The following is a 25,009-nucleotide window of genomic DNA, read 5'->3' as shown; positions in this document are numbered from 1 at the left end:
GTGTACATGTTGAAGTGTAACTGTTCTGTCGTGCTTAACTCCTGAATGAGACAAACCTCATGGTTCACTCTCAGAAATTTATTTTTGAATTTGTATTTATTTTTAAAGTTGTATTTAACGTGTAATTAAGACATTGTGGATCTTGTGATCACATCACTGTTCTGTTAAATCAAGGTTGTTCCTTTCACAGTCTTTGACAGGAGGTATGAATAAATGTTCTCTGTGTTGATATTTTCACTAATTGTTTGAAGGTTTATTACGATGTCCGGTGCAAATGTTTATCTGCAGGAGCTGTTTGGTCTGTGTGATTGTAAGAAACAACGTTGGCTTGTTTCAGTTGGACCAATACTTTTTAAATAAAGTGTTATATTTCTAGTTATTTTTGTCTTCTGCAGCTCACAGGTACAAAAATCTGCTCTCCTTGGTGATATGTGATAAATAGATGGATGCTTTGCTAATATCGCCCTCTTCTGGCATCATCAGCACATTTTACCTTCAGCAGCATCTTCCCCTCTTTAGATGCGTATTCAATCTGATGAATACACATTTGTTTAGCATTTCAGTCAGATAGCTGTTTTATAAACTGAAAACCAAAGCCTTCTGGGAGTTTGCATATGTTGCCATAGCAATGAAAGCGTGGTTTCATGATCGAGCATGTGCATTACTGACCGAGTACTTAAGGACTAAATAAACAATCATTCAGAAATTTAGTTATTTTATATCCCTGCACTCTGATGTACTGTATGTGTAGAGAAATTAATCATTAAACCTTAATTAGTCAGACTTGAGTTAAAACGGTCACACTCTGAACTTCAAATCTTCTTTATATCATCGCAGGTCAGTTGTGTTTAATTCCTTGTTTCCTTTTCTTATATGCTGAGCTCCATGGCTTTGACTCACTCACTTCATTAACTGTTCCATTCTCACGTACTCGTCAGGTTCTGTGCTGATCCTCTTTACCTTGTACCATGAGTCTCATCTTCTCTGTTATCTTCTCTCTGATGTCCGCATATTTCACAAGTCTTGATCAGATCAGATCAAGATCTAACAATGGCGGAAATGGAGAGACTTTTTTTTAAATAAAATGTAATATTTACAGGGAAAATTACTAAATAATTTCTATAATATTGTATCATATAACAGGCATACACATAATTAGTAGCTCTGCTGGTGCCAATGGCTTTGTGAGGCTGTACTGCGGCATGAAGCAGTGGTTTGTCTTAAATGCTAATTCCACATTCACAGCGACAACGTAAAAAAAAAACAAAAAACAGCCGTTTAACTGGATCCCAAATTGAATTTCTACTTTGGGTCATGACCCACCCCTCCCCAAAATTTCACGGAAATGGGTGGAGTAGTTTTTTGCGTAATCCTGCTAAAAAACAGAGTGACACAAAAAAAACTAAAGATTATGTTTACCTCCTTGGCAGAGGTAATAACCCTCATTACTATTATTATTATTAGTTATTGTATCAAGTTAAAAGCTAAGTTAAGCTTTTAACTACAAGTCATTTAATTATAACAGTTATATCTAAACCGTTTCATTCAAATTCTTGCAGAAGTAATATAAATTCCAACCCTAAAGTACAGTATTGGTGTCTAACTTGAATTCATATCACAGTCAGTTTGTAAAACAGACTCAAGTAACAAAAGGTTCAGCTGTGCAGCTTGTTTGCAGACGGGGCTTTCTGGCCCAGAGTTGAAAATAGGTTTAGTGACTGTTGAGAGGTGACGGCTGGGAAACAGGCTCATACAGTGAGTCTGCAGCTCAGGCCCAAAGTTTCTCTTCTGCACAATCTCTTCCTGTTTTCACCAGCTGGTCTGAACTGCATTCACAAACACACGAGAACCAGAGTCGGCACGATCTTAATACACGCAAACAGCAGGGACGCCTTTAAGACATTGTTCAACAGGAAAATAGAGTTGTCAGAGGTGAGGTTGTCAGGGTTAGTTGGTGCACGCTGAAGCATTAACACCTGCAAACCAAACTGACAAACAGAACTGATTGCCACATATTTTGCATATTTTTGTGGAGCTGTAACATATCTGGCTAAGACATAATCTGACCTTAATATCGACTGAAAAAATTTACATTTGAGGTGTGCATACTGAGGGTGAATAGTTGTAGTGTCATGTTGTTGATGTCGGCCCCATCATTTCCCCTTTCTACTACTGCGGTTTGTGTTCCACTTGTATGTGAGTCGTGTCATTGTTAACTACTTTCTCTTTTATTTTATTGAGCATTTTACACGGCACTGGTACTTATCCACTCATTTATTTGACCTGCTTTCTTCTAAACCTGACGTTTTATGACCTGTCTGTTTTTAACTTGCCGCCTTTGTAAGATATGTTTTGCAAAGTGCTCTATAAATAGAGGTTACTGTGTTGAAGTAATGATGAAGGAAGGGAAGTTTCCCACTGATTCTACTTTGATGACAAACATCCACCTCCTGAAAACTCCAATCAATAATAAAAGTGAAGTTCACTTTGGTTAACTGTGAAGTTTAGGAGTTGTCTGAAGATTTGAACTTAGAATGCATTTTGTAATTTTAAGAATTTTTTTTCGCAAACATTTACAGCACAATTTATTTTTCACAAAATGATTCTTTATCATGTCTGTTTATTTATATCTGCATTTTGGAAATGTCTCTACATTTTTAGCCTCTCTCTGTGTTTTACGATGGCTGCATTTTCTTGAATGCACACGAACAAGAGTTTCACATGCAGTCACGTTGCAGGGGGCCAGACTTTCTGGGCCACGATGGTACCTGGAAATACACTGAACCTCTGTCTGAATTACAAGAATTTCATTAAGTAGCAGATGCGTCTGGTCTATTGTGGGTCACAGTCAGATGTGAAACTCTGCAAAGGAAAACAAAAGGGGAAAGTTGTAACTTCCCTTTTATCTTTGCTTAACAATTTCTTGTCAGTAAGTGACGCTTTCTTTATTTAAGATGCCTGATATCCTTAAGTAAAGTGATTGATCGATTAATCGATTAATCGACTTGTCTACTTTTCTATTTTGTTCCACCAAGAAAAAATACAACAACAAAATGCTACATACACATAAATATGCCAGTTATAGTTCTTTTTTAAATGACATATAGAATAGTAAAACACTCTCAGGAGCCATTTCTCTGCATTGAATTCTTTTACACATACTTCTCTCCTTTAAACTCTTTATTCTTACATCATGGTCTGCTAGTTTTACTTAGGTCTACACAATGTGAATATTTCCTGACAACGGTTCAAAACATAAACATATTTTGTTTATATGAAAAGCAGGAAATTCCAACATTGAGAAGCCAAACATTTTCATCTGACAAAAGACCTAAATGACTAAATATTTTGTGGTTTCTTTTCTGTCCGTCAGCTAATTTTGATAAATCTTGATAAATTAGTAAAGCTTTAACATTTAACCGCGTTCCTCGGCCCTCGGAATGACATCCCACCGGAATGACCTGAGTTGAAAGCGTTCCAGTTGCACAGGTACAATGTTTACGTTAGCCAGCTAGCCATTGTTAGCAAAACCAGTTCATAAAAACTAACATTACACTAACATCGTAGTATACACGTCCACCTACAGTAATTTTACAGTAGTGTATGACAAATGACAGAAGTGCTAATAAACAGTAAAAACTACAGCTTTCACTGCTGATGATACATGGAGGAGCCATTTTGGATTTCGAAGTCAGGGGTGGTTAAGGTTCCTCAGATTTTCCAAGTTGAAATTCCGACTTGAGGGGGCGTTCCAGTTGCAACTTCCATCTTGGATGTATGTAATTCTGATCTCCGAGGTATGATGGAATGCAAAATAAATTCAAGAGTCACATATTTTTATTTGGATCACAGGAGCAGTGTGGAGGCATTTTAAGCTTTTTTTAAAGAATCAGTCCCCATTTACTTCAGTTGTATTGGATTTTGGCTGCAACGCTGTTTACCCCTGAAACTCCAAAAGTGTTTTGTGGACTCAAACCCTTCACCCTCCCCCTCCACCGACATAGTGGTGAGTAGATAATGAGTGCATTTCCATTTTTGGGTGAACTATCCCTTTAAGATAGTGCAAACAGTTTTGTGGTCATCGGTTGTGTAGTTGTGAGGTAAACCTGCTGCTCACTAACAGACAAAGGTGATAATGAGAGCTGTTGAGGAAGGATGTTACTTTCACTTCGCGCTCAGTGAACTTTTGCAGGACGGTCCCTTGGCCTGCAGGGGGCCGTGGTGGAGGGAGAGCTCAGCCTGTCTGTGGACCAGTGACCGCGCACACGCACAGAAACACGTCGCCGCTTCGCATGAACCGTGACAGCGGCTCGTCCGTGGCGTGAGGCGCCGACCCTAAACCCGCTCACCTCGCCTCCTCTCCGGGGATCGGCCCGCAGTCTGCGCCCGCCGGCGGAGTGAGACATGTCCCGGTGACGTTCCAGACAGGCTCCATGTTCGCTGCGGTGAAGCCATGAGAAGGTGACCGGCTGCCGGAGCTGACAGGCGGGCGTCTGCGCCAACAGGTTGGGATCAGCTCATCTCCATGATACCCTTAGTTAGTATTCCAACACATCACGTCTTACATCTGTGTGTGTGTTGTCGTGTTGTGCAGCTGCCTCCTCTTTTCACTTCCCTCTGCTGAATTCTCACGTTTTCTTTTTTAGAAAATATATTAAAAGACCACAGTTGCTTTTGTTAAATCCACTGAAAAACATTTTAACATGGAGAAATAAATCACTCTACATCTGACACTAAGCTACAGACTGTGCAGCTCTCACATAGCACTAGTGTTGTCTTACCAAAATCAATAGTCTAGAATTACTTCAAGAGAAACTAGTGACGATTACACAATAAAAAATATACAGTGTTCGGTCTGTACAGTGATTAAAATAACACGACATCAACTGTCGAATTGTTATGTTTCACATGTCTTTATAGTTCAGTACAATGAAGTTCATTGTAGTGTGTGTTCACCTCATTTGAACCCAGAGGAAAGGTTGTTTCTGACAGAGCACTCAGTCTCTTAAGACGGTGCATGAGTTCAATCTGTTTACCAACATTATAAACTGTTAGTAGCAGTTGTATATTATGTGTTATGTATGTTTTAATATATGTAAACTGCTGCCTCATTGTACAATTCAATACCTTATATATTATTGGCACAGCGCAGATGAAGAAAGGATCTGATGCAAGAAACTACGGGCTCACTTTGCGTTTGAGTTTACACCATCATTCAGGGGTTTTAAGGAACAGGAGTGTGTGACAACTCCGGCCAACACACACACACACACACACACACACACACACACACACACACACACACACACACACACACATGGCACACGTACTCTTACAGTAGCACATGTTAATAGACGACGTATTAACCCCAGCCAGTGTTTCCTCTGTTAGGACGGCCGTGAGCAGCAGCAGCAGCAGCAGCAGCAGCAGAAGCAGCAGCAGCAGCAGAGGGGCTGACGGTAAATGAGAGGCCGTCACCATGCCCCCGGGGAAGTATGGGATGCAGGAGGAATGGGAGAAGGAGGGCGTCTGGGAGATCATGATGGACTTCCTGCTGCCCACTGGGATCTTCCTCAAATTCCCTGTGTCTCGGAATGACACCATCAACAGCATCAAAAAAGTACGTCAGCTCACGTCCCAAGCAACGTGTATTTTAAAACCAGAATGTGATTTCCCTCTCAGACACAATCTATAAATCATAAAATGCATGTTTATTTATTATAATATAGCACTGTGTTTCCAATACACTATGTAATGTATTGACTGCACAGCACTGAGGCTGTTTTTATTTACTAAATTCACTCAAAACGCTTTTAAACTAATTGCTTGACTTAATATCTCCTTCAGGCATTAAACTAATGAAAGGCTGCACAGTCTGAACAATGCATGCTTTGGCTTCTGATCCATCTCGGAACATTTTTTTGATGCAACTGTTGAGAGAAGCAGCTCCAGCCTTCCTCTCCTCCCCGGCGCAGACAGCCAGCTCTCTGCTGTTCGATATGAATGTGCCAGTTTCTATGCCAACAGTTCTGCCACTTCAGGCTGTTTGATTTAGCTGTGTTAAGTAATGATACTCTTGGAAGCCGTTAAGATGATTAAGAAATTAAATGTCTCTCTAGTCAAAGTGATTCACAAGCTTTTATTTTAAGAGACAGTTCAAAAACTTCCAGGGTCATTTTTATTTAGTTTTTTGCACCATAGGTTATCGTTTGAGCCCGGACAGAGAAATCAGAGACGCGGCAAAAGAAAATGTTGTCACTGGTTGAAGGGTTTTGAATCCCTGTTTCCATAAAGCATGCATTACCTGCACAGAGATCACACTTCACGCAATAAACTCATGTGCTGTCACCCTGACGTTTCTTGTCTCAGATGGTTTGGAAAAATGCCAGGAGCGAGGCCCTCTTCTTCGCCCTGGGCGACCCCGATGCTTACGTCTTCACCTGCATCAACCAGACAGCGGAGCGGGAGGAGCTGGAGGAGGAATCGAGGCGCATCAGCGACGTGCGGCCCTTCATGTGCGTGCTGAGGCTGGTGGCGAGGGAGGGCGACCGGGTGGAGAAACTCACCAACACGCAAATCAGCCTGCTGATTGGCAAAGGTGAGCGACAACCCACCAACCCCCTCCCTGACAGAGCTCACCTTTTGTTATTATACCACTATATGGTGTTGGTGTTTGCTGGTATTGTTGTGCATTTGGTTAATATAAGGTAAGAAGCGATGGTCTGTCATCATTATAAAAAAGAAGAGAGTTCTGTCTCAGCTGCTCCAGCCTGATTCCAGGCCTCTGAATCTCTGTCATTCTAAGAAAGTCATTGATAATCGATCGTAAACTGATTCACAGTGACTGACAAATCCATCCTCATTTCATGGGAAAAACAACAGAAGGGGTTTCCCGTAGTGTAACACTATTTTGAGTAGATAGAAGAAATATGCTGTTTTTGAGAACGAGCTGTATCATTTTCTTGGCACTTGGCCCTTTCTTGGCAGAGGAAATTGAGAGTTTCCGTTCTTAGTCGTTCCTATAAAACTCTGATTGGTTTGTTGCTTTTCCCAATCGGAGGAAGATCCTCAGCAACAGGCAACAGCACTATTTGAATGGTTGAATAAAAAGATGTGACAGTAATTCAGGGGTGGGAGTGGGCAGGAATCCAATAATCACTATTTTTCAAAGGAACTCTGATCTCTTTTATTTCTTTGTTTTTATTCATGACATTTAGTCGTCATAATCTATTCTCTTTTGCCTTTTTCACCATTAAGTTTCAGTTCCTAAAAAATTTTCTCTTGGGGTCATTGACTCTGTTTCCTTTATTGATGTATTCATTTTACAACAACATATGGCAGTTTAATAGTGTCATGTACAGGTTCCACATAGAACTGAGCACACAATGTAGAGAACTATCTAACTTCAATACAGACAAGATGATACATGAAATGAGATTGGAATGAAAAGGAAATAAAATAAAATAGGGGTTTGTAGAACAGTGCAAACTCTTTTAGGAAGACTGTAAATAGAGGCTATGTTTTCATAAATTTACACAAGTTAAGTCTGCAACATCAAATTACATTTTTTTCCACCATTATAATACCAAACGTGACATTATGAGTGGTATAGCGAGAGAGAGATTGTGGTTTGGGTTCCAGCCAATCGTACATATCACACCCAAACATATTCCTGTAAAGACAGAGGGAAAAACAAGTGATCCGTTTTCTAGATTTCCTCATCACAGAAAATACTGTTATTTTGATAGAAGCTGAATCTTTGTCTTAGGAGTTCTCCTGATGAGAGTATATCATTAAATATTTGAGAATTGAACGTTTTTTGCTTTCGGAGGGAAAGGTAATGAAAATAAATGAGTTTGTAAATTCTTAATCGGGACTGACAGAAGATATGAGAAGCAGAATTTCCGCTAAATTCTATTGGGTATAAAGAAAACATAGGGAGACAACAGAACGCTTTAAGCTTTGAGTAAAAGTTCATTTAAAAAAACTCTTTCACTTTAAGAAAGGAGCTCCTCTCACATTTTTTTTCAGGTCTGCATGAGTTTGAGGCCCAGAAGAACCATGAGGTGAATGAGTTTCGGACTAAGATGCGCACGTTTTGTGAAAACAAGGCCCAGGAGCGGCAGATGTTGCCATGGCAGCAGTGGATGGAGTACAGCTTCCCGTGCGACCGGGAGCCGTGCGGCTCGCCGCCACGCAGCGGGAACCCCAAGTCCAAAAACACGAAGAAGATGTTCATTAACGTCAAGTTTGAGGCGTGCGATGTGAGTGTTTTTATGAGTCATATTTGTAAATCAAATGTTATGGTTTTGACGGGGCAGCAGCAGAGAACTACACAAACATCTTTGACTGTGACTGTGGTTCTGTCTTGTGATGACAAATTCCTTGAGGGTGATTCAAAGTAAATGTGAACACCTTTGGAATTCCCCCTCCCACATGACAAACAACATCCACTGACATAAAAGATGAACTTTGTGCCATTTTCGGGGAAGTTGGCACCTTTTGTTTGGATCATGTCCCGTGTTGATGTTACAGGAAAGCTTCATGCTGCAGCAGGACCCCCAGGACGACCCGATGGCTCTGATGAGGAGCGCCCTGAAGAAGAAGGCCACCGTGTTTCGCTCGGTGCGACAGGAGGCTGAGGACTACGCCCTGCAGGTCAACGGGAGGTGGGAGTTCCTCTACGGGAAACATCCCTTGTGCCAGTTCAAAGTGAGTGACCCCAAAACCAGCCAATTTGGGCAGAGCTTTATTATTACCCCCACCACCAAGGAGGTCTGTTTGTTTGACTGTTACACAAGTCACAAAACTACAGGACAGATTTCCATACAGCTTGGTGGAAGGATGCGGTTTGTGTCACGGAAGAACTCATTAAATATTGGGTCAGATCTGGATCACGGGGTCAAATCCAAGAAATGTTCATTGTGAGCATTTTTTGACATTTTCCAAAATGTTACAGGGAGTAGTTGATGGAGCTTGAAGATTAAAATCAGGCCTGTTTAGAAGATTGATATCAATGAGTGAGTGTTTGATTTAATTGAATTTAAGGCAACTGTTTGACCTTGGCGGAGGGATGCCCTTTTCAGAGTGCTGATCTAGTTTTAATTGTTATTATTTGCATTTAGCATTGTAATGGCACATTATTCAAGTTTCATTGGATTTCCTTGGGGTTTTGACTCCATCCATCTTCTGTTCATCTGAAAACAAACCATTACAAGTTAATCTTACTTTAAATCGCATATTAAGCAAAAACTTGCTGATTGTGTATGTATTCACCCCTTTGAAGGCAACATGAAGTAGAGAGGCACCTTGAGCCTATCCAGATTTAAGATTAGATTCAACTTTTTGCTATTTTGACCTTAATATGGCCTCGTTCTTCTTTGTCAAACTGCTCGAGCTTGGTCAATTTGCTTAAGGCAGCTGAAAGTAGAGGTTCACGAGTTTCCAAAGATTCTGGATTTGTATTTTTAGGACATTGGGGTTGTTGCATTAAAGCTATTCTTGTGTAGCTTTACGTTTGGTGTAGCAGACGACGAATGCAAGCACACAGTTTGAGCAGAAGCAGAGCAAATTTAAGTGCAAACAGGGGCTATTTGAGTGCAAGGGCAGGGTTTGATGAAAAATAATTCACTGGCTGAACATAAATTCAACAAGTCATGCGCTCAAACTGAAAGACCACGCTCTTGAATAAAGACAGGAAAAAAGCTCCATATTTTTCAATGATTTTAGAAGGGAACTCATACATTCAATAATGAAATCAAACTGTTACACAATCAATTAATGTCATTTTATTTTGATACGTTTGGAGAGATTTTTCTTATTTTGACACAAAAGAGTAACTTTCTTAAATTTGTCACACAAAGAAACATATTCATATGTCATTGCTTCAGTGTTGCACAAGAATTCTAAGCCCAGCAAATAGTGAATATTTCTTTGTAAGCACCTGAGCTGTTATTTTCTCAGTGCATGTGGATGAGTTTCTGTTCAGTCCCTGTGTGGCTCAATGACAGTGGAGGTCATTGTCAGATCAGGAGCAGGGTAAGTCAAGGTTTTTGGTGGAAGGAGACTCCACTGATGATTTTGAAATTGCAGCTACCTGCAGCAGTGACTCATATCTGTCTCGCAGCGCTTCAGAGAGGAACTCCATCCAGCCACACATAATGAGATTTGGGCTGCATTAACCTTCAGCAAATGAACAGCCTGCAGGAGTTAACCATCAGAACACTGGGAAATATCTTTGGGTGAACTGACTAATGGCTGTACCAGTAAACAAAACAACTCCCCCTATTTGTTGTCTATCTTTTTTCTCACCAGTACATTTTCTCGTGTTTGAGAAACGGCCAGAACCCTCATCTCACCATGGTGCACCACTCCACCATCAGCAAGTTCCAGGAGGAACAGGGCAGAATGTGCAACCAGGTATTCAAGAGTCGCTCCCAGTCCAGACCTCCTCCGCTGCCGCTGAAGAAGGTAAGAGGTCAGCGGACGACTGTCGTCTGTCATTAACAGAGCAGCGCTCTCTCTCTCTCTCTCTCTCTCTCTCTCTCTCTCTCTCTCTCTCTCTCTCTCTCTCTCTCTCTCTCCATCTCTTTCTGTCTTCTACTCTCTCCTCAGCACAGTTGTTCCTCCACGGACTTTGGCTCACTGCAGACATGCTGTGTAACACACTGCAGATAACTTATGCCACTTTTGATTTAAGGCAAACGTTTGACTTACGCTCTATATGTAGCAGGGGTGAACGTTTTGAATACTTGAATGCTTTCAGAGTGCTCTGTCTGTTCCTTCCAGTTTCAAAACATGTTCCTTTTTCTTTCTTTTGAAAGTGTTCATTCTCTTGTTTCTATCTTTTCACATGTTGCCAAACAGGAAGTTGTAGCAACAGTTTCACGCCTTTAGACTTCAGTGAATGCTGTTAATGAAATGGAAATGTGATGTAAAGGATGGGAGGTAAAAATAAAGATTGTTTCTCTCCTCTGTCTTCTCTCTGCAGCAGAATACCTCTTCACTGTGGTCCATCAACGAGCCGTTCAACATTCACCTGCTGCAGGGCAGCCGAGTCAACGCAGATGAAGGGATGAAGGTGCGCTGTGGCTTTGCATTGTCTTCTCTCTCTTTGCTGCTCAATGAAATGTGCCATTCACTTGTTTACCAATATCTTAATTTCAGTTGTAGGAGCAGCGGGGTTGACATATAATTGATAGGGGCGTCACATGGTCCAGACCACACGTTTCCCATAATTCATCAAGGCGGTTGGTTAAAACTTCAAAACAGGAAGTGGGGAGGGCCTATCTGGTTTTTACGTCTCATTCTGAGGCCCTAGATTCTAAGAAAAAAGAAAGACTTCATGGTGTCTTTCCTTCTCTCGCTTTCTCTGCACTACATCAGCCCTTGACCTATGTTGAAATGTGACAACCTTTTTTAAAATTGAGATGTTTCCCTGTAAATCAAAAGCATCTAGAAAAATCCACTCACAATCCATATCCACAATCTATGTTTTGCTACGTTTTCTTTTGTCTACAAATGTTACCAATAAGATAAAGAGTGAGAAAACGTGGGGAGGGAACCCTGTTAATGTGTGTCTGTGTGTGTGAGTCAGTTTCATAACTAACTATGTTACTGTTTATTTGGGTTATTAAGTGTAAGTGCACTTCTGCCTGCTGCCTTAGACCACATCATGACTCATGGCAAATTTGTCCTGTCACATAATTATCAGTGAGGCGCTGGTTTGAAAACCCACCCTGGGGGAGAATAGCCACTCATAGATTTTGTAAATGTAGATCCAGACTATCTTGATGTGGCAAAAGGCAGGAGCTTAATGCTCCCACAATATAGAATTTTACCTCCAATTATCTTTTTTTTTAGTTTTTGACAGACTCTGCATAGCATTGAAAGGAATTGCAACCTGCTTAGGTTATGAATGTGTCGACCCTTTGACTCATAGTGAGACAGGAAACTGTGAATCATCTCGTGAAGTCTGCACATCTTCCACAAACAATCTCCCTCACAGATGTGCTTCAGCTTCCAAAACCACATGTCAGGCCCTCATCTAATCACTACTGTGTGTATGTGTGTGTTTCCCCCTCTCAGCTTGTGGTGCAGGCCGGTCTGTACCATGGCAGCGAACTGCTCTGCAAGGTCGTGACCAGCTCGGAGGTGACGGTGTGCTCCGAGCCGCTGTGGGATCAGAAGCTGGAGTTTGACATGAACGTGGCCGACCTGCCCCGCATGAGCCGCCTGTGCTTCGCGCTCTACGCCGTCATCGAGAAAAATAAGAAACCCCGCGGCACAAAAAAGAAGAACAAGAAAGCTGTGAGTCCGGCTGATAACCTGTGGCGCTACTGAGCCACGGTGCACAGCTCATGATGGAGCGGGCGAGTGTTAGGGCCTGGCATGAGTGTGAAGTTGTTAACAAGCACAAACAGATCCGTTTCCTCTCTCGTGTGTAGTCAGTGTGTGCTGTGTGGGTGTGTTCAGCTGCTGCGTCTGGTTGTGCAAGTGTGTTTAGTGGCAAGGCTGCGGTTGACGTTTCATCCGCTTCAGCCCTTTTATCTGCACATCACTCCAAGGAAGTTAAGAACAGGAAAAACATTTTGAAGGATTTCTATATTCATCTTCAGTCACTTACAGCACTCTGGCCCACAGAGCATTTTACATTTCAATTTACTCCTCAGTTTGAAGGCCTCGACTCGCGGCACTTTACAGTCGAGCCCTGAAACAAGCCTCAGAGAACAACAAGCCTGGTAACCAGAGATTACACATAAATACAATATGTAGCAAAAATCACTCAAAGTTAGTCAGTAATAATAATCATCAGCGTCACAACTGTATTTAAATAGCACACTTGTTGACCACAGACTGCAACGCATCAAAACAAAAGCTGCTACAGAAAAGGGGAATTAGTACTTTATATAGACACAGGATACTAAAGGTGTAAATGCAAAACTGTATTCACACTGATAAAAACAATTCATAAATAAAAGCAATAAGAAGACAGCATCGCATAAAAACAAATAAAAACAATTAAACATTAAAAGATTTAAAGAAAAAGACAACATCACCAAGTCTGTAAGAATGGGTTTTAAGAAGTGATTTAAGATCAAAGTGATCAAAGTCTCATGTACTAATGTACCGTAAATAATAATGATTCATGTACCAGAAGTTATTTTTACAAGCAGATAACATCTGTGAAAATCACCTGCAGAACTTTTTTCGATTATATTAACCACTTCTTTGACGCTGTGTCAGGAAAAAGGGGAACGTCATTGCCGAGCACCATGACGTCCTCACACAAACACTGACAAACAACACAAGCATGATGTGTAATGTTTGTGTGATGTTTGGATATCATGGTGCCTGGAGATAAAGTCTGCTCCTCTCCTGCACTGTAAAAAAAAAACAATTCTTAAACTTAAATTTTATGGCAAAAGAAAAAGTCAGATACCCATAGAACAAATACTTAATTTAGTACTGAACTGTTACACTATTTGAATAGTTTTGATCATGAATTAACTGTCACTTTTCAACAATTGATGGTTCCAGATTCTCAAATGTGCGGGTGTGTTGCTCTTTTCAGTTTCATATATAAATGGAACAACTTTTTAACTTGGTCTGAAAATCTCATTTTGGGCTCTGGGATATTATTATGGACATTTTTACCTCCAGCCCTTTCCATTTGTTAGTATTTTTGTTAGCATGATTATACAAAAACAACTCAACGGATGCAGTATGGATCAGGGAAGAACCCACTGAATTTTGGTGAGGATCCGAATCAGGGAGTGGATCCAGGAATGTTTTGATCCCACTGTGAGATTGGGCATTTTTCAACATTTCCATTGATTTCTCAGTGATTAATTCATTGGTCTTGACGAGAAAAAATAATCCGGCAGATTAAGGGGAGTGTGAAATTTAGTGCAGCTTGAATTAATTTAAGGGGTCTGTTGAGCCTTGGCGGAGATATGTGCTCTACTCAGTGCCATTCTGGTTTTAAATGCTTTTGACATTTCATAGTTAAAAATGTGAATTGAGAAAATAAAGAAACAATGCAATTACATCTGTTGTGCTACACTGCGAGGCTGCATTGAAATAGACTAAACACACACACACACAAACACAGTCGTGTAACACTGTACACTGAGTAGTACAGTGTTACACGACTAATTCCCCTTTTCTGTGGCTGAGGTCTTAGCAGCTTTTGTTTTGATGCGTTGCAGTCTGTGGTCAACAAGTTCAGTCAGACCTCACAAACATGCTGCGCAGGTGTGAGTTTTTTTAAAAGTGTATTGAGGCCGCTTCTGCTTTCCGAAACACTTCTCTCTTCTTTTTCCCCGAAGTGAAGTCCTGCAGCCCTCCACCAGAAACTTAGATGGAAGTTTAGCTATTTTTGACTGTCTTGTTTTTGTCTATCGCCTCTTTTGCCGTGGGTTTGTTTCATTGTTAAAGCAATGAATGGTCCAGTCATTTCTCTTCTCGTCATTGCCTGGAACTCATTTAAATTTTGGATGTTCTACATTTTGGCCACGACACTTGAGACTATATAGACTCACTCATGTATTTTCTTTTTTACTAAAGAGTGCAAAGTTCTTTGCTTTGCAGTTTATATTTAACATGATAATTCCTTTAAATGAACATGCTTATTTTATTAAAACATAAAAGATCTCTTAATGCTCTTTGATTTAAATTTAAAAATAACTTCCAGAACAAAGGGTCTGTTGTGCAAGTGTTTCAGATTGATTGATGAAGACAACTTATCTTTAAAGAATCTGTGAGTTGGTTTTATTTATACTCTTAGAAAAGAGCAGAATGATGTTTGTATAGGTAGATAGTCTGATTGTATATCCCAACTACCATTTGTAGTTTGCTTGAGTTGAAGAAATTTGTAGAAATTTGTTGATTCTGTTCCAGACAGCAAGACATAATTTAGCTTTGACTGAAAACGATTGAGGGTACTCTGGTTCTCTCTGTCCCTCTTTTTGGGCTTTTTCTATTTTGATGGACACAGTGAAGGACAGACAGAGGCAGGAAATGGGATGACAGAGCAGCTGAAAGACACAATTTCCATGATTTTCCTGCTGCAGATGATCAATAATCCCAAATCAATAAAATCAACAAACCCAGTCCTCACTGTCCTCTCTCTCTCTTAGGATTGTCCCATAGCCTGGGTGAACACCATGGTGTTTGACTACAAGGACCAGTTGAAGACCGGGGAGTTCCTGCTGTCCACATGGCCGTCTGTTCCTGGTACATGGCCTCATAGTCTTTTCTTACATTTCCTCCTCTTCAAAAACACTTCACTCGTTCACAGCCTCCTCCACAGTGAGGGCTCACATACCAAAAGTGACAAACACATATTCAGACATTATGCATTTGCTGTTGTGCAACATCGCACCACGTTAAGATGAGGAAATGGCTGTTTGCTGGTGTCAGATGTTTGGCTGATAAAGTACAGCGACATGTTTATTCACCAGAAGGGCTGCAGCTATGCATTATTTTAGCTCTAGTCTGGAGTATTGTATGGATTATTCCATTGATTATTCGATTAACCCTTTCAAAAAATCGTTTTGTTTATTAAACCTCTCACATATCATAAGGGCATGCTAAATATGAAGCAACAAAGTCCTGCTGCACATGCACGTAATGGTCAGAAGCTCTGCTTAATGCCCATGACAAGATATTCACATAAACCAAGAGTCAGCAAGTGAGTTTAGCTGCTGATTCACTGTCATCAATTTAAACCAAGCTTCGATGCAAAGAATTTGAATGGAGGATCTTTGCGGCCCGGTTCAACAGCATTCATTATTTTATCTTTGTAAGTCTCAGAGAGGGATTTCATTATAAAAATGTTTCAGGAATGCAGCAGAACAATATTCATATATGACATTTTCCTCACAGATGACAAAAGTGAGCTGTTGAACCCGATGGGTACGGTCGAGAAGAACCCCAACGTGGACAGTGCTGCAGGGCTGCTCATTAGTTTCCCCAACATCCGACCACATCCTCTTTATTACCCTCCGCTGGACAAGGTACTGATTCTCAAAAGGCTTTTTTGAATACATTCTTAATTTGAATCTTTAATTCTGTAAGCTGAAAAAAATAATCATAATCCATTCTCAGATAAATGACGTAGAGAGGAACGGTGATGCAGCTGTTGTCACTAAAATAGAGGTACGACTTTCCACATCTCACATTTTACAGTCAAAGAAACAATCTGTTTGTTAGTGACCACATATTTTGTATTAATTTCTCTTTTGGGTCATCCTCTGTAGTACATGAAACTAAAGGAAATCATGGACAACAAAAACTCCACTGAGTTTTTTGAGGATGAAAAGGAACTCTTGTGGAAGCTCCGGGCTGAAGTTTGCCACCATTATCCTGAGAGTTTGTCAAAGCTGCTCCTCATCACCAAGTGGGGCAAGCGAGAGGACGTAGTACAGGTATAATGGAGGAGAATATCCCCACTGTGATTAAGTTTGGTTTTCTCAAGTGTCTACAGGTTGCGCTGAAGAAACAAAACACTCATCTTACTTTTCGGGTTAAATAACTTCACTTGTTTGTTGAGTAATTTCACACATTTCACAAGTGTTTTGCATGTTACATGTTAATCTGAGGGTTTGAATTGTTCTCACCATATGAAACAATGTAATTCGATTCTCTTCAGATGGTGAATTTACTGAGGAACTGGCCCGACCTCCCTGCCATCCATGCCTTAGAGCTCTTAGACTACAGTTTCCCCGACCCAGCGGTGCGTTCTTTCACTATCAGATGCCTCAGGAAGCTCAGGTACACAGATGTTTGTTTTTACATCCATGAGACATTTTGTATTTTGTCTTTTAATTGAATTGTCATCTATGGTCCACTTTCTCTGCACACAGTGACGATGAACTACTTCAGTATTTAATCCAGCTGGTCCAGGTCCTGAAGTATGAGTCCTACCTCGACTGTGACCTCACCACTTTCTTGCTGGAGAGGGCTTTGTCCAACAATAGGATTGGACATTTTCTGTTTTGGCATCTCAGGTGAGACGCAGCCCAACAGAAAACCCAACATCACGTACATCTGCAGCCTTTTGTTCAACTGTTTGTGTTCATCGTAGGTCGGAGATTCATGTGGCGTCTGTGACTTTGCGCTTTGGCCTGATTCTGGAGGCATACTGCAGAGGAAACATCCACCACATAAAGCTCTTAACCAAACAGGTATTCTCACATGGTTGTACTCTCTGACTTCAGGCACAATAAGTGTGTGTATTTGTTTTGTGCTAAATCTCAGCCTCTGCCCCACAGAACGAGGCTCTGGGCAAAATGAAGGCCCTGAGTGACTTTGTCAAGTCAGGCTCCCAGAAGATGACGGTAGAGGACCTGAAACTGTGTATCAGACAGGAGTCATACCTGGAGGCCCTGTCAGACCTTCTGTCACCACTCAACCCCAGCATCATCCTCACCGAGATCTGGTTAGTGCCAGACACACAGCAGACACACAGCAGACACGCACACACAACACACTTACATTTTTTCCCCATAATTTCATTTTCATTCTTGGTTTGTACTGAATTGCAAAATATTAAATGAATGTAACCTAAATAAACACTTTCACCCTTAGTTTTGACTCTTGAAAACCTAACGTGAGGATAGTGACATTTCTTTTGGTTTTTTCTTAACCCAACCTCGTCATTCTCATCCCCATCATATTTTGTAAAAGAAATATATATTCAAGACCATAGTGTGTTTTGTCCTCAGTCTATAAGCGTGACACACTGTTAAGATGATCAAATGTTCATAATGAGTGTGTTTACTCTCACAGTGCAAATAAGTGCAGATTTATGGACTCCAAGATGAAGCCTCTCTGGTTGATGTACGAGAACCACTGGGCTCCAGGAGACATGGTGGGCATCATCTTCAAGAACGGAGATGGTGAGATACAAGAAAATCTGAATTCATGGCAGCATATTAACATACTGTGGACGCAAAATGTCAGGTTATAAGCTGTAGTTTCATTTAGTTTAGAGACGCTAACTGGTTAAAATGCATAGTTGTACATTAGAGTGCAACAGAAAGATAAACATACATAGAAAGGGAAGCCCTCGAAATCCAAAAAGAGGAATTTTAGAAGTCAAACAGAGCAAGGGATAAAATGTGCAGGAAATTTTAAATTTGGTGCATCCCCAGTGACAATGAAATTAATATTTTTTTATCCCACCTTTTGTCACTCATCACCTTTAGATCTCCGACAAGACATGTTGACCCTCCAGATGATCAAGCTCATGGCGACGTTATGGAAGAAAGAAGGCCTTGATCTCAGGTACATTGGGAGCAGCTGCTGATGTTATTGCGCGAGCAGATCTCCTACACCAACCTAAAACTGTCAATTTCACCCCCACACTCACAGGATGATCCCTTATGGCTGCTTGTCCACTGGGAACAAGATGGGACTCATCGAGGTAGTGAAGAACTCGGACACCATCGCCAACATCCAGCGCAACAACAGCAACAGTGCCGCCACAGCTGCATTCAACAAGGACGCCCTGCTCAACTGGCTCAAATCTAAGAATCCTGAGTGAGTATGATGAGCTGCTACATTGTTCACTATCATCTGTTCTTAAGACGCTCTACTGATCTCTGTAGAAGGGATGACGTCTTTAACCCAAGAACCCAGCACTGGGTCACTTATATGCTCACAAAGGTTGTTTAAAGCCACAAATTTGTATCCATCCGTCTCTTTAAGGCCCTTCTTCTAATGAAGCCCCCGTCTGCTCTGTGTTGCGATTTGTCAACCGGCTCCAACAGGCTCTCGCTTTACCTGGCTTTGTTACGGGGCAGGTCAGACTAGCCACTGGGCGTGCCGTGCATAATGTAAATGTGGTATTGGTATCGTCCGGACCACTGACGAGGTGTTTCAGGAGCTTCAGGAACAGTGTTTTCTGTGGGGGGATGGGAGCTCTCTGTACTGTGGCTTTTTTAACTTTACAAACCTTGTAAAAAAAACCTCTATTAGAATCAGAGTTTGCTTAAGAAGACTACCATGCGTGCTGTTTTTTGAGGTTTTAAGGACTCTACTATCCTACAATGTAACAGAAGTGGAAGAGCTCGTAGAAGGGCACCCTGATAGCTTGGGTCCAGATAGCCTTTGCTCCATGCTATTTGTCTTCTCTGAACCTTATGTCCTGTTGTGTCCCTACTTCCTGTTCTGATGGTCAAAATGTTAAGAAAATACTTTTTAACCCTTCGTGCCGGGGACAGTTGTGGCCAGAGGCATTATGTAGTGTCCGTTATTTAAAAGGGTCCTTATATTTTTACAACTATATTAAAGTGTGTTAAGAACCATTTATTAAGCTTTTTATACAGGTCTTATGATTGCTAAATGAGGATGATGATATTTTAGTTAGCAACATCAGTGGTGCCGGCTTTAATTCCAAGTCAAGATCACAGACGGATTTAGATTTTTTTCATTTTTCCATGTAACTCAACAAGGTTACAACAACGTCTTACAACATAATACACAGTAGCTTTATTTGTGTTGTAAGAGATGCTGTGTGTGTGTGTGTGTGTGTGTGTGTGTGTGTGTGTGTGTGTGTGTGTGTGTGTGTGTGTGTGTGTGTGTGTGTGTGTGTGTGTGTGTGTGTGTGTGTGTGTGTGTGTGTGTGTGTGTGTGTGTGTGTGTGTGTGCGCGCGCAGTCTGAATTTTTCATATCAAAATATTTATTGTGTGCAGCGTTGTGAGACCATGACAGACCCAGACAAAGTGCACAGGCGACTACAGCTTTAGCAACATTAAATGAGAGTAGATTTTTATTTGGTGCCAGACAGTCTGAAGGTCTTGTCCATTCTAAATGCTCCTTGAAGAGGGAGTACCATTGGGTGTAATGAATAAGCCTCTGTACGTCACGTTGGCAGGACAGACTCAGCTGACTGCACGACAGGACAGAGAGGTAATTAACTTGAAATGCTGCCGCACCCGGAATGGAGTGGAGAAAATTTGTAAAAGCTTAACACGGTGAACCCCATGCACGTCTAGACCGTCAAAGGCCGTGACAGTCAATCATTAATTGGCCACAGGAAGTCCTCTGTGAATATTTCATACAGCAGTAGGAAAATCTACCTCATGACTGAATGATGAATGTGTTTGTACAGTAGTTAAGTTGGTTTCCCTTGTTTCTCTGACTCTTTTTGTCACCAGGGACAAACTTGATGAAGCCATAGAAGAGTTCACGCTGTCCTGTGCTGGCTACTGTGTAGCTACTTACGTCTTGGGCATTGGAGATCGTCACAATGACAATATCATGATCAGGGAAACTGGACAGGTGAGGTTTACTGGTGTAAAACATGAAAAAAAAAACAATACTGACTGATATGTCATAGTTTGGATAGTCGAGCTTCCAACAACCTTAATAATTCTTGGTGGTGACCTTTAATTTAATTCCAATGATGATTTATTCTGATGATTATTTTTTAATAATGTTTTAATAATTAATCATTCAGGTCAGTCACCAGTTGTTGAGTGTGGTCAGTGATTCAGAACCGACTTAACAGTCATTTTAACCTTTGTCCCTCAGCTGTTCCACATTGACTTTGGGCATTTCCTGGGCAACTTCAAGCGGAAACTTGGGATCAACAGGGAGCGTGTGCCTTTCATTCTGACGTACGACTTTGTTCATGTGATCCAGCAAGGAAGGACAAACAACAGCGAGAAGTTTGAGAGGTACAACATTTACCAAGGAGGTTATTTTTTCACCCCTGTAAGTTTTTATGTTTGTTAGTATGTAAGTAAGATCACGCAGAAAGTACTGCATGAATTACCACAACATTTGTTGGAAGGATGTGGTTTGGGTCAGGGAATAGACCCCATGAAATTTTGGTGTGGATCCAGATCAGGTGGTGGATCCAGAATGTATTTATTTTTTCACTTTGTTTAACATTATGAGATATTTTCAGTGATTTCTCATGAAATAATTGTGGGATTTTTATTTATTTTTTATTTACAGTTTTCCATTTTACAATGACAAAACAGACAAAATATAACTATTTACAAGATGATATTAGAATTACCAGTTAAATACCACATTTGCTCATGTAGCAAGGCAGGTCAGTTTTCCTATTAACATGAGGTGATCTGATACTGCTCCGAGAAAGGACCTCAAACTCTCAAATCTGTCCTGTGTAATGGATTTGTGCAGTCAAAGTCTTTCCATCTGTATAAAAGACAACATCTCCTTGAGCCAATGCAGAAAGCAGGGTGGAGTGGGACACTTCAGGTCAGGAGAATAGGTTTCTGGGTGACTTAGCGACTAGGTACAGAGTAATCTGCAACTATTCATGATCTTTATGAAAACAAATCAGGCACATTTATGAATCAGATTTCTTTAAAGCCGTTTTCAGACATGACCTCCGAAGAATGTCCACACAATTTGGTCCAGACTTTCTCCGGAGTTTGCGGGGAATCCTGCAGAGGATCCACTGCTGTGTTCTCACATTGGCTCATTCGGACATTCTGAGGACTTGATACCAGAGGGCTGGCTGGAGAAAGTCCGGGGGCTGACACTCAGACATTTTCGTTCTCACATACAGCCCCGCCAGAGAATGTCAGGAGGTTCTGGAGAGTTCAGTGCATGTCTGAAAGCCACTTTAGTGTGCACAATTTGGGGCAGCTTGATTGAATTTAAGGGAACGGTTGGGTTTGAGTTTGTTCAATGGTCTAGGCTTTGGTTCACATATTTTATAACTGATAAGTGATTGTTGCATCCATGTCGTCAGGTTCAGGGAGTACTGTGAGTGGGCCTACAAGATCCTGTGTCGGAACGGGACGCTGTTCGTGAACCTCTTCGCTATGATGAAGGCAGCAGGACTGCCAGAGCTCAGTTCCTTCAAAGACATCCAGTATCTAAAGGTATGCAACAATACTCATGATGATGATTCTGCTGCTGATGCCAATGAGGATCATAATAATGTTGACAATCTTTTGGATCTTGTTTTCAAAAGGATTCTTTAGCTTTGGGCAAATCCGAGGAAGAGGCACTGAAGAATTTCAAAGTAAAGTTCAATGAAGCGCTGCGAGAGAGCTGGAAGACCAAGGTCAACTGGATGATGCACTCTTTGGCCAAAGATAATAGACCATGAACACTGAACACCTGAGGACAAGGCAAGAAATTATGGATTTTACCTTTATGGAGATAAAAGGGAAGAAAACACAATCAGATATTTGACTTTATCGATGGTACTTAAACATATTCAGTGATTGTTTACATCTGTCTGGACAGTCTGTGGTAAATGAAGACCAAGTGGAGGCATCCAAAGACAATGAGAGAATCATGGAGCCTTGTTTCAAACAGTGGAATGCCTTTACCTCTCGGACAAATCGAATGTGCTTTTGATTTGTTTAAAACTGTTACTTGAAGACCACCTGCTAATGTGATGTGATGAATGTATCATGAATCACTGGAACAGAAGCAGAGACTGAAACTTCATTTCACCAACTGCATCATTACTCACCAGGGATATTGATTTTAGATGACACATTTCAGTCACAGAGTTTAATAACAGGGCGGCACTTTCACCTCAAGACTTTCATATGGATGGATGGCTGTGTCGTTTCCTCTCATTTCAACTGCCTATTTGCAATTTTTTTTAATTCTATTGTATTTTATTTAATTTGATAACTTTGAAGAACTTGTACAAAGTCATGAAGGATATTTTTTAAAGATGTTGCATTTTACTGCTGTATCACTTAATGATTTGTAATATTGCCTTTAAATACGATATGTTGCCTTTTGTGTGCCAGTAGAAAGAAAACATAGAAGCATTCACAATTTTATCGAAAGATGAGAACAAAGCCCTGAATAGGACCTTTCTTTTGATAATATCCCCCTGTACGAGGCTGTGACTCCAAACAGCCTCACAAAACACCAACTACTTATTAGAGGAATAGTGTATTGTGGTAAATATGCTTATCTGCATTTTTATATAGAGTAAGATGCGAACTCACATGTTTGCCAGTTAGCTTAGCGGGGAAAAAGGTGGAGACAACTCTGGTTTCATGGATGGTGGGAGTCAGACAGAGTCGGGGTGCTGCAAGGTTTATTAAATTTAGTGGCCAACAACCTTTTGCACCAGTTTTAGAGCATTTCACACTACAACAGACAGCAGATGAGATCATCTTCCAGTCAAAGCATTATAAGAGCAGAAATGGACAGCTCACACGTCTCAGTTGTGCGAGATGTTATCTTGCCTGTTCTACATTTGTGCATCAGATAGGATACACATAAAATCCACAGAATATTCTTAAAATTAAATATTAAAACATTATTAAAAAATGCTATTAGGCTACTCTCAAAATGTTGCTCTAGAAAGTTAGATTAAATAAAAATTGAACAGGCAATGATTTTTTGCCTTTGGCTTACACCCTTTTGCCAGTAGGGGTGCTGCAGACCCCTCGCCAGCCCTACTTCCAGCGTCCATGTCTAGTTCTAGCTGAAGGAGACAATATCAGCACTTCTTAAAGATAAAAACATGTTTACTTGCAAGTTGGGCAGAAAGTTTTTACCTCAGACTGTTTCCTGTATTTGAGCGAAGCTAAGCTAACTGATTAACAGATAGATTCCATTAATGACATGACTGCCATTAGCACCTGGACAGAGAGATGATCTCAGGCCTACAGCAGAGATGTTACAGGTGTTTGGTGACTATAACAGACAATTATATTAAATAATATTTTAAAAACCTGTATCAGTAAAACCCTAAATGAGACAATCGGTTGGCAGATGTAAGCCATAGACGTGTGGTTGTGTAACAGTTCACTTGGCCCTCTTGAAAGTTAACTTTCTCAGATGATGCAGTATCCGTGTCTGTGTGTTTATGAGCGTCTGTTGTTTTCTGATATTTAAGCTATGCATTGTGATTCTCATTGTATTTTTTCAACTGATGTGCCAGGTGGCATGAAAGTGATATGTCATGATCGACCAGATGTCTGTTTAAGTGAGCCTGTGTGCTGGATGATTCAATATCATGTTGTCTTCACATTCATTTACATGCTGTATATCAGTCCTGCAAGGACCGGTTGAATGAAAGAAGATGATGTGCTTTTCATATCCTTCTTAAGAGGTGAAATGATCTCTACCGTTTGTATGAGTCTCCGTACGATGATGACTTTAAGAGAAGAGCGAGTGTAGCTGTTGATTATACAGCATCAACACCTTAAACTACTGAAATATTCACTGCGGAACAGACTTTTAATATGGGTCATCAGTGCAGAGTTAGTAAAACACTTCTGCTTTAAGCAAGAAGGAGTGAGTCTACTCAATTAATGGGCTATTTTTGCAAATTGTAAAATATGCTGCTGTTGCCTTTTGATTGATTTGTAATTCATTGTTTTAAGGCTCAGGTCTGATTCACATGTGTGCAGCTGAAACGTTTCTCCTTTGCTTCATTTGCTCTCAGGAGGGAAACATACTCTCAATAAACAGTTTGCAAAAGCAGATCTCACTTGTAGCTTTTCTAGCTGCTGTGTGTTTATACAGAATACTCCAACAATTAATAGATTTCCGTAGGTCCTATTACTGCTCACACAAGCTGTGATTAGTTATTTTGGCGACTGTGGCAAGAAAAATTCCCTCTGAGAGGAAGAAGAACTGGGTAGGGTCATCTTCCTAAAGGTTGGGGGACATTGAGCTGTTCCTGGCAACCTACAGTATGTGGTCCATCATCAATCAGAGCCCTGGAAATAGCCATCTATCTTCTTCTGGATGTGTTAGATGTCTAACCTTAATGTTCACCTTCACTTTCCAGTAAGTCTTCACTGCAGAGGGAGACGTCACCTACCTTTTCACACCTCGGCCCATGGTTTGTACTGTCGGTTCATTTCAGGGAGTCTGGCTCATCACTATGTGAGTTCAGGGCAACTTTAACTGATAGCAGGTAACAATGTTTTGGTGTTGTGTCTTTGTTGCTTGGATTCAAGGTGAGATTAAGAAAAATTATGATTTGTAAGGCTTTTTGCTGTGGCGATGATATGGCCGATGGAGCTAGCA

The 25,009-nt window shown here is 40.9% G+C and overlaps 1 protein-coding gene across 4 annotated transcripts; it reads left to right on the top strand.

The window, feature by feature from the left end:
- The first annotated feature begins 4,074 nt into the window (after window positions 1–4,074).
- pik3cd (phosphatidylinositol-4,5-bisphosphate 3-kinase, catalytic subunit delta) lies at window positions 4,075–24,454 on the top strand. 4 transcript variants are annotated; one of them, XM_034590670.1, is made up of 24 exons: window positions 4,075–4,505; window positions 5,392–5,620; window positions 6,370–6,598; window positions 8,032–8,264; window positions 8,536–8,712; window positions 10,315–10,470; window positions 10,994–11,080; window positions 12,088–12,309; window positions 15,141–15,237; window positions 15,889–16,019; window positions 16,111–16,161; window positions 16,263–16,430; window positions 16,655–16,776; window positions 16,869–17,012; window positions 17,090–17,189; window positions 17,277–17,443; window positions 17,794–17,903; window positions 18,213–18,291; window positions 18,379–18,546; window positions 20,167–20,290; window positions 20,543–20,688; window positions 21,741–21,873; window positions 21,966–23,441; window positions 23,516–24,454. In XM_034590670.1, exons 2-23 carry the CDS (start codon window positions 5,480–5,482, stop codon window positions 22,101–22,103), a joined length of 3,123 nt encoding a protein of 1,040 aa, XP_034446561.1. In that variant the 5' UTR covers window positions 4,075–4,505; window positions 5,392–5,479; the 3' UTR covers window positions 22,104–23,441; window positions 23,516–24,454. The 4 variants fall into 4 exon arrangements, with proteins under 4 accessions (XP_034446561.1, XP_034446557.1, XP_034446559.1 ...); XM_034590666.1 differs by having other exon boundaries at window positions 4,078–4,505; window positions 10,991–11,080; XM_034590668.1 differs by having other exon boundaries at window positions 4,078–4,505; window positions 5,373–5,620; window positions 10,991–11,080.
- The last annotated feature ends 555 nt before the right edge of the window (window positions 24,455–25,009 follow it).

The sequence above is a fragment of the Hippoglossus hippoglossus genome, chromosome 7 (genome assembly GCF_009819705.1).
Source record: "Hippoglossus hippoglossus isolate fHipHip1 chromosome 7, fHipHip1.pri, whole genome shotgun sequence".
NCBI lineage: Eukaryota > Metazoa > Chordata > Actinopteri > Pleuronectiformes > Pleuronectidae > Hippoglossus > Hippoglossus hippoglossus.
This window is presented reverse-complemented; position numbering and strand designations above follow the sequence as displayed.

Excerpts from the sequence above, each read along its gene's own strand:
- pik3cd (XM_034590666.1), top strand. The coding sequence starts at position 5,480 with ATGCCCCCGGGGAAGTATGGGATGCAGGAGGAATGGGAGAAGGAGGGC. Across the intron at positions 12,310-15,140 it reads AAAAGAAGAACAAGAAAGCT|GATTGTCCCATAGCCTGGGT; the intron begins GTGAGTCCGGCT and ends TCTCTCTCTTAG. Across the intron at positions 17,013-17,089 it reads TTTCTGTTTTGGCATCTCAG|GTCGGAGATTCATGTGGCGT; the intron begins GTGAGACGCAGC and ends TGTTCATCGTAG.